General features: G+C 43.3%; 1 protein-coding gene across 1 annotated transcript in view; it reads left to right on the forward strand.

Annotated features, from left to right (window-relative positions):
* Positions 1-15,346, forward strand: part of MAN2A1 (mannosidase alpha class 2A member 1) — a 215,318-nt gene that overhangs the window by 20,774 nt on the left and 179,198 nt on the right. Inside the window, exon 3 of the mRNA XM_065406341.1 lies at positions 9,134-9,278. Within this exon, the coding sequence (XP_065262413.1) occupies positions 9,134-9,278 (145 nt within the window). The remainder of the gene's footprint in view (positions 1-9,133; positions 9,279-15,346) is intronic.

Raw genomic sequence — 15,346 nt, forward strand, 5'->3', positions numbered from 1 at the left:
TGCTACCCTGAGGCTTTGTGGGGGAAACTCCATGTAGGAGGAACAAGTGGTTACTTACCTGTGGGGAGACTTGTTCTGGAACTGTATTGCCACCTGAAGCGACACTTACTGTCTTCCCTTCTTATTTAGGGGCTCATCTTACCAGAAGGGCTTCTGGTTGTAGAGAGCTTAGAAGATCTCTTATGGGGTATGTGGTATTTATGCCTGTGCCTGCATGTCTTTAGGCAAGTGACTCCTGCAGCGTATGCCTGGATGCAGACCAGTTGGAAAATAAGTTACTATAGATAAGTGAGCTTCTGTTTTAGATTAGGTCAGGCTGTATTTGTTTTTGTGAGAAGGGACTGAATGATCAGTATAAACGTTGTAAGCTGTAGATGTGAGGCTACGTGGTCTTTGCTTTATGCAGAGGAATGTTCAGTCTCTCAGTGCTTATGTGGTCCTCAACGGTATATTGAGTGCCTCACAATCTGTGAATTTTATTCGCACAATGCCCTTGTAAAATAGAGGCCAGCTGAGTGCATCAGCACCCAGGTGCATTGGACCCCCATGTCTTGGTCCTACCCTCAGTAGCTTTTAGGGTGTTTGTTCATTCACAGTACAGAGTTGTCCTTAGTGCAATTGTACCTGAACGGTGAACCCTACCATGGTCCTAATGCTGCTTTTGAGTCTTGATTCTTTGCCCCTGTTGGGGCATAGTTTGTTAGTACCTCAGAGTAGTCCTTTTGTTTGTCATAGAAGCACTGTGTTTTGAATCAGAGTTGGAAGGGTTTAGGTCTATTTGGAATTCCAGAGACCTGAATCAGTTTCTCTTAGTAGAAAATTTTTTTAGATGAATTCCTGTAGACTACTTAGGGAGTGTCTACATTAGCCTTTTTTCCCTAAAAAATTCCTGCTGTTTCTACTACTAAATATAGATCAGCATTTCAACCATAAATTTGTCTAACTGCTCAAAAGAGATGTAGACAATACACTATTGTTAAAATGCTGTTTGTTGCTCCTTGAGATATCTAGGAATAACAAGCAACAATTACTAGTTGAATTGCATCTCTAGTATCAATATTGTGAAGTTTTAGGAAAGGTGAGTCCAGTGCCGACAAAGCTTTGTGGCAGTCTAAACCAAGCCACTTGACTGGTCTCTGTACTCTTGCTGTTGTCCATAAATTATAATATACCATAGCATATAAAATGAGAAATTAGCTCAGTTTGGGCTGATCACAGCTATCTTTATTTTATTTTATCTTAAAACAAAATAATATACCTTTTTGAATGATCAAGATCTTACTGTCAACAGATCTCTACAGATGAAATCCTGGCCCCATGTAGATGTCAGACTTATGAAATTGTGTGCTATCTCTGATTCGTTAGTGACAAGTCAGTTTTCTCTAAATTGATACCCTCTTTCCATGAGTGTTGCTGTTTAGTCAGATAAATTCTTATTGTGCTATGTAAACATTCACTCTATAAACTTTTTCTGAGATGGGATATGACACGGATCAGAAAATATAATTGCAACATTCCATTGTGGTTTGGTTCTCTAATTTTGGGTCTGTAAAGAAAGTTAAATCTGTCAGCTAGAAAAAGAAAGTTGACTCAATGTGCCCTTAGACACACTAGCATATTGTTATAAAGAGGGTTTAAAGAAGTTTGATCTCTGTAGATTGGTGTTAGTGCCAAAACCTGAGATCCTTGCTTGGTTTTTGTTCATTACTTTTTAGGTTGCCTAAGGATAAGATTATCTGGTGACTGCCTATGCTTTAATGGCATTTTGCCTAACCAAAGGACCTGGAGACTTGGCCCAAACTTAACAGAAGGTTAATCTTTTGGATATGATTTTTGAATCAGCCTTTTAATGTTCTGTTAACTGTTTTGGTACTCTGGCCACAATATAAAACCATTTGAGGTTTTACGGATAATAATGCTTTCACAGAGTGCATTACTGATATAGACCTGAATTAACTACATAAAATATTTAAAAACTTTTTGATTTCATTGCGAAATATGGGGATCCAACTGAGCTCTCTTTGGAAATGGAAATAACTTACTTTTTTCAGAATTTGAAACCATAAAGTTATATGTTCAGACAATGTGATATTTGCTTTTCCTAGATGATCTTTTTCCTTCAGTAATATGGAGGATATAAAGTTAATTTCTAACAAAATAAGTGGGTAACAGCTCTGTGATTTTAAAATTGGTTAGAGAGTAAAAAGATAGAAACATGGTTCTCCAAGTCCTAACTAGCAAAGTCAGATATAATACCTGTAGTATGACCTCAACACAAGATTTTCTCCATAGAAAATTGTCCATTAGTGTCTAAGTTCTGCAGGCACCTCATTTTGGAGAGCTTCAGTTACTGTGACCTCAGCTATTTGAATAAACTTCATATCTCTTGTTTGACTTGAGCAAGTATTTTACTAAGGAAGAGAGCAGCTACAGAATTAGCCTGAATCATATCAACCAACAAGGATGTTTCCTATAGTTTTAACTGGACTTTCTTTTTGTTCCATCCCCCTCGTGTCTGCTGTCTTTGTAGACTCTTTGGCCTGGTCTGCACTATGAGTTTAGGTCGAATTTAGCAGCGTTAAATTGAATTAACCCTGCACCCGTTCATACAATGAAGCCATTTACTTCAACATAAAGGGCTCTTAAAATTGATTTCTGTACTCCTCTCTGAGGGGAGTAGCGCTGAAATCGACATTGCCGGTTCGAATTAGGGTAGAGTGTGGACGAAATTCGACGGTATTGGCCTCCGGGAGCTATCCCACAGTGCACCACTGTGATCGCTCTGGACCGCAATCTGAACTCGGATGCACTGGCTAGGTAGACAGGAAAAGCCCCGCGAACGTTTGAATTTCATTTCCTGTTTGCCCAGCGTGGAGAGCACAGGTGACCACACAGAGCTCATCAGCACAGGTAACCATGCAGTCCAAGAATCGAAAAAGAGCACCAGCATGGACCGTACGGGAGGTATTGGATCTGATCGCTATATGGAGAGAGGATTCCGTGCTAGCAGAACTACGTTCCAAAAGACGAAATGCCAAAACGTTTGAAAAAATCTCCAAAGGCATGATGGAGAGAGGCCACAATAGGGACTTACTACAGTGCCGTGTGAAAGTTAAGGAGCTCAGACAAGCCTATCAAAAAACAAAGGAGGCAAACGGTCGCTCCGGGTCAGAGCCGCAGACATGCCACTTCTATGCTGAGCTGCATGCAATTCTAGGGGAGGCCGCCACCACTACCCCACCCCTGACTGTGGATTCCGAGGAGGGGGTACTCTCAGCCATGACTGAGGATTCTGCGGACGGGGAAGATGAGGAGGAGGAGGAGGAGGAGGAGCTTGCGGAGAGCACACAGCACTCCGTTCTCTCCAATAGCCAGGATCTTTTTCTCAGCCTGACTGAAGTACCCTCCCAACCCTCCCAAGGAGGTATCCCAGACCATGAAGCCATGGACGGGAACTCTGGTGAGTGTACCTTTGTAAATATAAAACATGGTTTAAATGCAAGCGTTTTTTAATGATTAATTTGCCCTGAGGACTTGGGATGCATTCGCGGCCAGTGCAGCTACTGGAAAAGTCTGTTAACGTGTCTGGGGATGGAGCGGAAATCCTCCAGGGACATCTCCATGAAGCTCTCCTGGAGGTACTCCAAAAGCCTTTGCAGACGGTTTCTGGGCAGTGCAGCCTTATTCCGTCCTCCATGGTAGGACACTTGACTATGCCATGCTAGTAGCAAGTAATCTGGTATCCTTGCATGACAAAGCCTGGCAGCGTATGGTCCCGGTGTTTGCTGGCATTCAAGCAACATCCGTTCTTTATCTCGCTGTGTTATCCTCAGGAGAGTGATATTGTTCATGGTAACCTGGTTGAAATACGGGAATTTAATTAAGGGGACAGAGGTGGCCGTTCCTACTGGGCTGTTTGCCTGTGGCTGAAAAGAAATCCTTCTCTGCAGTTAGCCAAGCGGTGGGGGGGGGGCATTGAACTTTTTGCGTTTGGCTAGCAGGGATCTTCCCTGATACCAGCCACGCGGTGTGGGGAGGGGTAAAGCGATCATCCCAGAGAATTGGATGGGTGGTGGTGGGGTTTAGTTTGGTTTCTGCTGCTGCACGTTAACAGGAAAACCGCAGCACTCAATGGGCTTTGCTTGGTATGGGAAAGGAGGGCGCTACTTTAATGAAGGTTGCAGAAGCCGAAAGACAATGGCTTACCATGGCTGCATGCAAGTCGAATTCTGTTGCCCGGCCCTGTGTCTGTGATCCCTAACACCAAAGCCGCAGGCACTCAATATAAGATGCAAAATGTGACCTTTTACCGAAATCACATGTGCTATGTAATGTGAATAGTGTTGTTTACCGTGAAAGAGTATAAGCACTGTTCTGTAAAATGTATCTTTTTAAATACTTCTCTCAACATGAAGAGAAGAGGAACACTTGAGATCAGAGGTGGCGGCAGGAAGATCAGAGGAGGCAGGATGCAACTCTGGGGCTACTGCGGGATCAAATGGACATGCTCCGGTGTCTGGTGGAGCTTCAGAAACAGCAACAGGATCAGAGTGCCGCTGCAGCTCCTGTATAACCACTCTCTCCCCCCTCCCCAAGTTCCATACCTCCTCACCCAGACGTATAAGAATGCGGGGGGTGGGGGGTGGGAGGGGCTCCGTGCACCCTGCCACTCCACCCCAGTGGACAGCCCAAGCAAAAGGCTGTCATTATTTTGAACTTCTGGAATGGCCTTTTCCTCCCCTCCTCCCAAACCCCACCTGGGCTACCTTGTCTCAGTTCTCTCCCTCTTTTTATAATCAATTAATAAATAATACATGATTTTTAAATGATAGTGACTTTATTTCCTTTGAAAGCAAGCTGTGATCGAAGTGGGAGGGTGGGTTGCTTACAGGGAATGAGTCAATCAAGGGGGCGGGTTTTCATCAAGGAGAAACAAACAGAACTTTCACACCATAGCCTGGCCAGTCATGAAACTGGTTTTCAAAGCTTCTCTGATGCGCAGTACTTCCTGGTGTGCTCTTCTAATCACCCTGGTGTCTGGCTGTGCGTAATCAGCGGCCAGGTGATTTGCCTCAACCTCCCACCCTGCCATAAAGGTCTCCCCCTTACTCTCTCAGAGATTGTGGAGCACACAGCAAGCAGCAATAACAATGGGAATATTGGTTTGGCTGAGATCTGAGCGAGTCAGTAAAATGTGCCAGTGACCCTTTAAACGTCCAAAAGCACATTCTACCACCATTCTGCATTTGCTCAGCCTGTAGTTGAACAGGTCCTGACTACTGTCCAGGCTGCCTGTGGACAGTATGGCTTCATGATCCATGGCATTAAGGGGTAGGCTGGGTCCCCAATGATAACTATAGGCATTTCAACATCCCCAATGGTTATTTTCTGGTCTGGGAAGTAAATCCCTTGCTGCAGCCGTTTAAACAGATTAGTGTTCCTGAAGACACGAGCGTCATGAACCCTTCCCGGCCATCCCACATCGATGTTGGTGAAACGTCCCTTGTGATCCACCAGTGCTTGCAGCACCATTGAAAAGTACCCCTTGCGGTTTATGTACTGGCTGCCCTGGTGCTCCGGTGCCAAGATAGGGATATGGGTTCCATCTATCGCCCCACCACAGTTAGGGAATCCCATTGCAGCAAAGCCATCCACTATGACCGGCACGTTTCCCAGAGTCACTACTTTTGGTAGCAGCAGCTCAGTGATTGCTTTGGCTACTTGCATCACAGCAGCCCTCACAGTAGATTTGCTCACTCCAAATTGATTCCCGACTGACCGGTAGCTATCTGGCGTTGCAAGCTTCCACAGGGCTATCGCCACTCGCTTCTCAACTGAGAGGGCTGCTCTCATCTTGGTATTCTGGCGCTTCAGGGCAGGGGAAAGCAACTCACAAAGTTCCATGAAATTGGCCTTATGCATGCGAAAGTTATGCAGCCACGGGGAATCGTCCCAGACCCGCAACACTGTGCGGTCCCACCAATCTGTGCTTGTTTCCCAGGCCCAGAATCTGCGTTCCACGGCTATAACCTGCCCCATTAGCAGCATGATCTCCAAAGTGCCGGGGCCTGCGGTTTGAGAGAATTCTGTGTCCATGTCCTCATCACTCTCGTCGCCGAGCTGCCGTAGCCGCTGCCTCCTCGCCTAGTTTTTCAGGTCCTGGTTCAGCATAAACTACATGATAATGCATGAGGTGTTTACAATGTTCATGACTGCTGTCTTGAGCGGAGCGGGCTCCATGCTTGCTGTGGTATGGCGTCTGCACAGTTCACCCAGGAAAAAAGGCGAGAAATGGTTGTCTGCAGTAAGTTCTTCGGAGCAGGGACTATCTACTGCTGTGTATATGAACAGTGCTCAATACAATTAACCCTTGATCTTGGTTGGTCCCCAGTCATTACACTGGTCTACAATTTTTGAGAAGTCGTCTGCTTCAGAGATAAAATGTGCTATTTATTATGTATTTTGATGTGCCGAATTCAAATATGACAATTAAAACAACTGATTGGCTACTGTTTCTAAGATATTTAAGTTTTTACATTTTATGTCTATGTATATTGTGTAGATAGTAGAGTTTTAATCATAAATTGTAAACCTAGGTCTTTTCATGTGTTTATGGTTGCTTTACATGATAATATTTCACCTGTCCTGTTTATGTAACACTTTAAAAATCAGCTAAAGGGTTATATAAATAAAATTTATTATGAAACAAAAGGCAAAAAGCTATTCTGTACATAGTTTAGTCCTATTCAGTGTCTACTCGGCGCTTCTTGGTTTGTCTCTTGTATTCATTAAATGGAGCATCTTTTGTCACTGTCCAGCAATAGTCTGCAAGCATTGATGGGCTCCATTTGCCCTGATAGCGTTTCTCCATTGTTGCAATGTCCTGGTGAAATCGCTCGCCGTGCTCGTAGCTCACTGCTCTGCAGTTCGGTGGAAAAAAATCTAGATGAGAGTGCAAAAAATGTATCTTCAGTGACATGTTGCCACCAAGGCTTTTGTATGCCTTGAGGAGGTTTTCCACCAACAACCTGTAGTTGTCTGCCTTGTTGTTTCCGAGAAAATTTATTGCCACTAACTGGAAGGCTTTCCATGCCGTCTTTTCCTTGCCACGCAGTGCATGGTCAAGTGCATCATCTCGAAGAAGTTCACGAATCTGAGGACCAACAAAGACACCTTCCTTTATCTTAGCTTCACTTAACCTTGGAAATTTTCCACGGAGGCACTTGAAAGCTGCTTGTGTTTTGTCAATGGCCTTGACAAAGTTCTTCATCAGACCCAGCTTGATGTGTAAGGGTGGTAACAAAATCTTCCTTGATTCAACAAGTGGTGGATGCTGAACACTTTTCCTCCCAGGCTCCAATGACTGTCGGAGTGGCCAATCTTTCTTGATGTAGTGGGAATCTCTTGCACGACTATCCCATTCGCAGAGAAAACAGCAGTACTTTGTGTATCCAGTCTGCAGACCAAGCAAGAGAGCAACAACCTTCAAATCGCCACAAAGCTGCCACTGATGTTGGTCATAGTTTATGCACCTCAAAAGTTGTTTCATGTTGTCATAGGTTTCCTTCATATGGACTGCATGACCAACTGGAATTGATGGCAAAACATTGCCATTATACAGTGAAACAGCTTTAAGACTCGTCTTCGATGAATCAATGAACAGTCTCCACTCATCTGGATCGTGAACGATGTTGAGGGCTGCCATCACACCATCGATGTTGTTGCAGGCTACAAGATCACCTTCCATGAAGAAGAATGGGACAAGATCCTTTTGACGGTCACGGAACATGGAAACCCTAACATCACCTGCCAGGAGATTCCACTGCTGTAGTCTGGAGCCCAACAGCTCTGCCTTACTCTTGGGTAGTTCCAAATCCCTGACAAGGTCATTCAGTTCACCTTGTGTTATGAGGTGTGGTTCAGAGGAGGAGGATGGGAGAAAATGTGGGTCCTGTGACATTGATGGTTCAGGACCAGAAGTTTCATCCTCTTCCTCTTCCTCGTCTGACTCAAGTGAGAATGATTCTGGTGCATCAGGAACCGGCAGTCCTTCTCCGTGGGGTACTGGGCGTATAGCTGATGGAATGTTTGGATAATGCACAGTCCACTTTTTCTTCTTTGACACACCTTTCCCAACTGGAGGCACCATGCAGAAGTAACAATTGCTGGTATGATCTGTTGGCTCTCTCCAAATCATTGGCACTGCAAAAGGCATAGATTTCCTTTTCCTGTTCAACCACTGGCGAAGATTTGTTGCACAAGTGTTGCAGCATATGTGTGGGGCCCACCTCTTGTCGTGATCTCCAATTTTGCAGCCAAAATAAAGGTGATAGGCTTTCTTAACCATAGTGGTTATACTGCACTTTTGTGATGCAAAAGTCACTTCACCACAAACATAGCAGAAGTTATCTGCACTGTTCACACAAGTACGAGGCATCTCTGCTCAATTTGGCTAAACAGAAATGTGTCCCTTTGCAAAATCAAACACTGACAAATAAGAGAGCACGACACTGTATGATTTCTAGAGCTGATATAGGGCAATTTGTTCAGCAGAGTGATGTAAGCTTCGTTATGATTGCATCATCCATGACTTCTAGGAATAACATGATGCAATTCATATCATGTATGACGCAATACCAGCTTCAGATTGCATCGTTCATTGTTTTGCCTAAAAAGCAAGTACTGTCCAAACCCAGTCATAGATTTATTCATAGATCCAGTCAAAGATGTATTTTAGTCATTTCTGGTTTAAATTGAGATCCCTTCCCTTTATAACTCACTTATCCTCCGCCATTCCCAAGTCAAGGGTCGTATATACTGACCCAATAGCATATCTTGAAAACTAGAGCCAATCAACAATTTTAAGCATCATTTTCGTTCTCAGTGACCCAGAATTAGTAAAGTTTGACTACATTTATTTCAGAAGCATTTTGGCTGTAGAGCAGTGCATACTAAGCATGATTTGTGCTGCTGTATGTCAGATTGGTCTTCAGTTACCCATTAAAAAATATATTTTTTTAAGAGCAACAGGCAGAATTTAATGCTGGATTTTAATGAACACAATTTTTTTTTTAATATGGAATTGTGCACTATATCTGTTTTGTGAATTCATGCTGTACATTCCTCTTTTTAGATGTTGGATGTCTATGATATTCTTCCTTTCGATAATCCAGATGGTGGAGTTTGGAAACAAGGATTTGATATCACGTACAATGAAAATGAATGGGATGATGAACCTCTTCAAGTGTTTGTTCTGCCTCACTCACATAATGATCCAGGTAATACACTGCCATATGGATTTGAAATCTGGGTATTTAGCAACTTGAGTTAAGATATGTAGGACTGCAGCCTTCTTTTGGTGTTAGGGTTTGGGCTTTCCTGACTCATGCTGCCTAGTGTATTAGGTGTTGATTCACCAAAGCGATTGAGCATGTGTTAGTTTAGCCCATTGACTTCATTGGAACTACTCAAATGCTTAAATCTGTGCATATGATTAATTAATTATTAGCTGGATCAGAGCCTTAGTGGTGGCATTTTGCATTGGTGTGTAGTATGGAATTTCTAGATGCTCACCACCGTTAAGTCAAATGGAACTACACACTACTGCATTATGTAAGTTCATTTTAATATTTTTTTTTACCGGCATGTAGAATAAGAAAACTTTCAACTTTGATAATTGTTTAACTATTTTTAGTGCAAGCTGCCAGTAATTATTAATAGTCTTGTATCTTTGGAAGATGTGATACTGGGGAATCTAAATTTCTGTGGTTTTCGTCTTCATTGCTCATACTTAAAGTGGTTAGCAAATGTAATCTCCCCCCTCCCCGAGATGAGTTAACGTTTCTAATGACTATGTGAAGTTAAAAGTGCCAGAGACCTATAAAGTTTATATAACAGAGCAATAAATGCAAAAGGCAACCTGTTTGGTACATAAAACTAAAATTCAGGTAAGTTGCCTGCCACAATTCAGATTTCTTTTCAGCAAATCTACATTCCATGCACCTGAGGGGAGAGGAGGGAAGAAGTAGCTTAAAGTCAGATACCTAGTGTTCCTCTGAAGGAGAAAGGGATGTATGTCACCATTTTTAGATGAGCTAGGACTGAGGGAACAAAGGTCTGTTTTCAAGAACACTGTTTCTTGGTGAATTTGGAGAGAACCCAGCTCCAGCCCTCAGTGTCTGCAACATCTAGGGATGACTTTAGTGTAAAATCCCCACCATCTGCCACTACCATTTTAAACATTGTATCAACTAAGCATATTAGGCAGGTGGTTCTCAAACAGGTGTACGTGTACCCCTGGGAGTATGCAGAGGTCTTCCAGGGAGTACATCAATTTCTCTAGTTATTTGCCTAGTTTTACATCAGACTACATAAAACAGGGGTCTCAAACTCAAATGACCATGAGGGCCACATGAGGACTAGTACATTGGCCCGAGGGCCGCATTACTGACACCTCCCCTCCCCGCCGCCCTCGGCCCCCCCCCCTTCCATGAGGCCCGCCCCGCCCCCATTCCAACCCCTTCCCTGAAATCCCCACCCCAACTCTGCCCCCTCCCTGCCCCCAGGGGGTGCAGGAGGGGTGTGGGGTATGGTGGGGGCTCAGGGCAGGGAGTTGGGGTGTAGGAGGGATGAGGGGTACAGCAAGGGGTCAGCGTGCGGCAGGGGGCTCAGGGCAGGGGGTTGGGGTGCAGGGTGCAGCAGGGGGATCAGGGCAGTGGGTTGCGGTGCAAGAGGAGTGCGGGGTGTGGCAGGGGGTTCAGGGCAGGGGGTCGGGGTGCAGGGTGTGGCAGGGGGCTCAGGGCAGGGGTCAGGGTGCAGGAGGGGTGCAGGGTACGGCAGGGGTTTGGGGTACAGGAGGGGTGCGGCATGGGGCTCAGGGCAGTGGGTTGGGATGCAGGAGGGGTGCGGGGTGCAGGAGGGGTGCAGGGTATGGCAGGGGGTCGGGGTGCAAGGTGCGGCAGGGGGCTCAGGGCAGGGGGTTCGGCTGCAGGAGGTTTTCGGGGGGCAGGATCCGCAAGAGGCTGGAACATGGGGAAGGGGGGGGCGGAGGGGCTGTGCGTTTCTGTAGCTTGAGGCACCGCCTCCAGCAGCTCCCATTGGCCGCGGTTCCCCGTTCCCGGCCAATGGGAGCTGCTGGGGGCGCTGCCTAAAGTAACAGCCACACACAGCCCCTCTGCCCCCCCCTTCCCCACGTTCCAGCCTCTTCCCGGAGCTGCGCAGGGCAGGGCAGGCAGGCAGGGAGCCTTCCCTGCTCCCGGTGCTCGTCCGGCCGCTCTGGTAAACACTGGGAGAGGGCGGGGCGGGGGAGGGGGGCTGCGAGGGGTTCGCAGGCCGCAGAAAATCACCGCGGCCCACTGGCCGCGTGTTTGAGGCCCCTGACATAAAATCACTAGGGAAGTCAGTACAAACTAAAGTTTCATACAGACAATGACTTGTTTATACTGCTCTATATACTCTACACTGAAATGTAAGTACGCTATTGATATTCAAATTGATTTATTTTATAATTGTCTACATGGAAAATTTTTTATACTGGCATAAACTAAAATGTGAATTTAAACCAATATAGTTCTACCAGTATAACCCCCTGTGTGAATAGTTATTCTGGAATAAGAGTTTTTCAGTTTTGCTTATGTTGCTTTGGAAGGGGTGTGAATTAATGTTTCAAAAATAAGTAGTGGGGAGGGAACAAAAAGCTACTTTTACTCCAGAATATGCCCATACAGGGAGGCTATACCAGTACAACTGTGTAACACTTTCCTATGTAGACAAATCCTGAGAAGGTTAGCCCTGCTCATTGGTTTGTACACACACACAAGACTTCAGTTGATGAGGGGGGTGGGGAATCTACTTAGCACCAATTATAATAATTTGACTGTAACAATTTAAATAATTAAGCCTTTCCTACTATGATTCTTTCCAAGTATAATTTCACTGATGAATTCTTTCTAAACAGCTTTTTAATATTTGTAATACTATGGATCAGACTGAAATATATATCACTAGTCTACAGCATGACTCGTTTTGAAAGTACCAGACACCAAGAAATAGCAGATAATAAAAAAAAAAAATCTTTATTTGGCATTGCATAATACATTTGTGATAGAAGTGTCACAAAAAACAAACACTAAGCACACTGTATGTGATATAAATTATCCGATATATTATGAGCTGCCCCTTCTTGTCTGTCTTTTTGCTCAGTACCCCACCGTGCTTTCATAAACTTTCCCAAACATACTGGAGTAAAGAGTAGCCTGCACTACATGAAAGCACACCTGTAGTATGCATCAGTAGGGTCTACATGGACCAATTAATGCTCAGCAAGTTAATGTGCTTTAGAAATCACATCCCACGTAGTGAGCACTGACGCACCATGTAGAAAAGCCCTAAGAGGACAGGCAAAATGTAATTTGGTACAATTTTTTTTTCAAAAATTGTCAGAAGACATAAATAACGCATTCCTTTTATAGTCTGTTTAAATAACAAAATGATACACAGGAATAAAAATTAATTGCAGTTTAAAGATTACAAGAAAGAGAAATGATTTTAAAACTTAACTGCTCTATTTGCATTTCTTAACCTATTGCTATTCTGACTATTTCTAGAATTTAGTTTTGAAAAAGGTACAATATTCAAAAGCTAAAAAAAAAAGGAACTGAAGTTGTTTCTGGTCAAAAGCCTCTGTCTTTTTTTTTTTTTTTTTGCTACTAATGAATATTTCTGGAGCTGCCTGTTTGAGCCGTATGCTTGATGGCTCCTTGCCAGTACTTGGTTTCTGAGTTTTAAAAATATCTTTCTGTATTCTTTGAAGTTAAATAAAGGTGTTTCATTTCCTTGATCATCAAATTCATACCTAAAAGGACTTTTTTAAAAGAAGGTGTTCAGTACACAGATTTGAGTTATCACATTCTTGGGGAAATGATTTAATTTAATCTTTCACCTACATGCAGTTAATTAGCCACAGTTTTGAAAAAATTTAGTTCAACTTTTAGTTCAATTCTAAAACAGATTTCCTTTCTTTTTCCAAGTTCTGGGCTCTGTTGCCCAAAAATGAGCTGTGTTAGACCTTCTTATGGGGAGCATGTCCTAGATAATTAAGAGATCCCTAGCTTTGGTACATTAACAATTCTCACAAGACTGACTATCTATTCTTAGATTCTAGACATAGATTAATCAAGAATCAGTTGATTTCTGCCCTTTTTGAAAACAAAGCTAATAGCATATATATTTTAAAGAAAAAACGACAAAACAATAAAACTCACAACAAAACCCAAATGAAATGCTAGGAATTAAACAAAGTTAAGTGTAAACCTTGTGTGTGGGCTGGTAACTTAACAGCAGATGTCCTGATTCAGCAATGTTTTACTTTGTTTTAAAAGAGAATATATTTTCATCCTTAACTTCGTCTTAATGAAGTTTTAGTCTGGAAAAGCCTTATTGCTTTGCGTATGTGTCAGTGTGGATCCCAATGTGATGCACATTCGTGTAAGATAAGAATCTTTTGAATAATTGTCTCTGTTGGCACTGCCTCATACTTCAGTGCAAAGGCATAAAGGGTAGAGTGGCTGTGACCCTCCCTTGCTTTTTTCTTACCACCCATGGCAACGATCTGAAACTTAGTGAATATCTGACCTGAAAGACTTCATTTCAGTTTTTCAACCCTTCTGTGTGAAACAAACTTCATTTTCACACTTCTGTTTTCCTCAGTTTTCTTTTCTTTGGAAGGTCCTATCAGCTATTGCTTTGTGCATCCCTCTTTACAATGCTGTAAAATGCTCCATGCCAGTGGCCACGCCTCTTGGCAGACTCTAAATCATTAGGATTCAAACAATGCCTGTCTTGCGACGGACTGAATCCCACCAAAGATGGATGTAATTGATACCACTTCTACCTACAAGAGATCCACATACCTGATAGGTGCTCTATGTAAAAGTCCTTCTTCTCAAGGACCTGCAAAACCAAGGATGCTTGGCTCATGTTTCTGCTAGAGCAGTGCATGTGGGTCACTTCAGACCCTGAGGTGATAAATTCCAGTGTGAGTCTGGAAAAGACAACATTGGCTAGCACTCTCTCGAGCACATTCCAGGCCCCCGGGATTGGGCAATGAAAGGAAGGCTAAGAGGATGCTGATGAAGCTGGCACTAGCAACTGACACTGAAAACTTTGGCATTAATGAAATCCTTTGGCACGAACAGCCTGAAGCCAGCACGCCAAGCAATAAAGCCAGCATCTATAACAAGAGCGGGCTGAAATTTTTCAGACAAATAACACTGGTCTACAATTTTTGAGAAGTCGTCTGCTTCAGAGATAAAATGTGCTATTTATTATGTATTTTGATGTGCTGAATTCAAATATGACAATTAAAACAACTGATTGGCTACTGTTTCTAAGATATTTAAGTTTTTACATTTTATGTCTATGTATATTGTGTAGATAGTAGAGTTTTAATCATAAATTGTAAACCTAGGTCTTTTCATGTGTTTATGGTTGCTTTACATGATAGTATTTCACCTGTCCTGTTTATGTAACACTTTAAATATCAGCAAAAGGGTTATATAAATAAAATGTATTATGAAACAAAAGGCAAAAAACTATTATATACATAGTTTAGTCCTATTCAGTGTCTACTCGGCGGTTCTTGGCTTGTCTCTTGTATTCATTAAATGGAGCATCTCTTGTCACTGTCCAGCAATAGTCTGCAAGCATTGATGGGCTCCATTTGCCCTGATAGCGTTTCTCCATTGTTGCAATGTCCTGGTGAAATCGCTCGCCGTGCTCGTCGCTCACTGCTCCGCAGTTCGGTGGGAAAAAATCTAAATGAGAGTGCAAAAAATGTATCTTTAGTGACATGTTGCAACCAAGGCTTTTGTATGCCTTGAGGAGGTTTTCCACCAACAACCTGTAGTTGTCTGCTTTGTTGTTTCCGAGAAAATTTATTGCCACTAACTGGAAGGCTTTCCATGCCGTCTTTTCCTTGCCACGCAGTGCATGGTCAAATGCATCATCTCGAAGAAGTTCACGAATCTGAGGACCAACAAAGACACCTTCCTTTATCTTAGCTTCACTTAACCTTGGAAATTTTCCACGGAGGCACTTGAAAGCTGCTTGTGTTTTGTCAATGGCCTTGACAAAGTTCTTCATCAGACCCAGCTTGATGTGTAAGGGTGGTAACAAAATCTTCCTTGATTCAACAAGTGGTGGATGCTGAACACTTTTCCTCCCAGGCTCCAATGACTGTCGGAGTGGCCAATCTTTCTTGATGTAGTGGGAATCTCTTGCACGACTATCCCATTCGCAGAGAAAACAGCAGTACTTTGTGTATCCAGTCTGCAGACCAAGCAAGAGA

This window comes from Emys orbicularis, chromosome 6 (genome assembly GCF_028017835.1).
Source record: "Emys orbicularis isolate rEmyOrb1 chromosome 6, rEmyOrb1.hap1, whole genome shotgun sequence".
Taxonomy (NCBI): Eukaryota; Metazoa; Chordata; order Testudines; family Emydidae; genus Emys; species Emys orbicularis.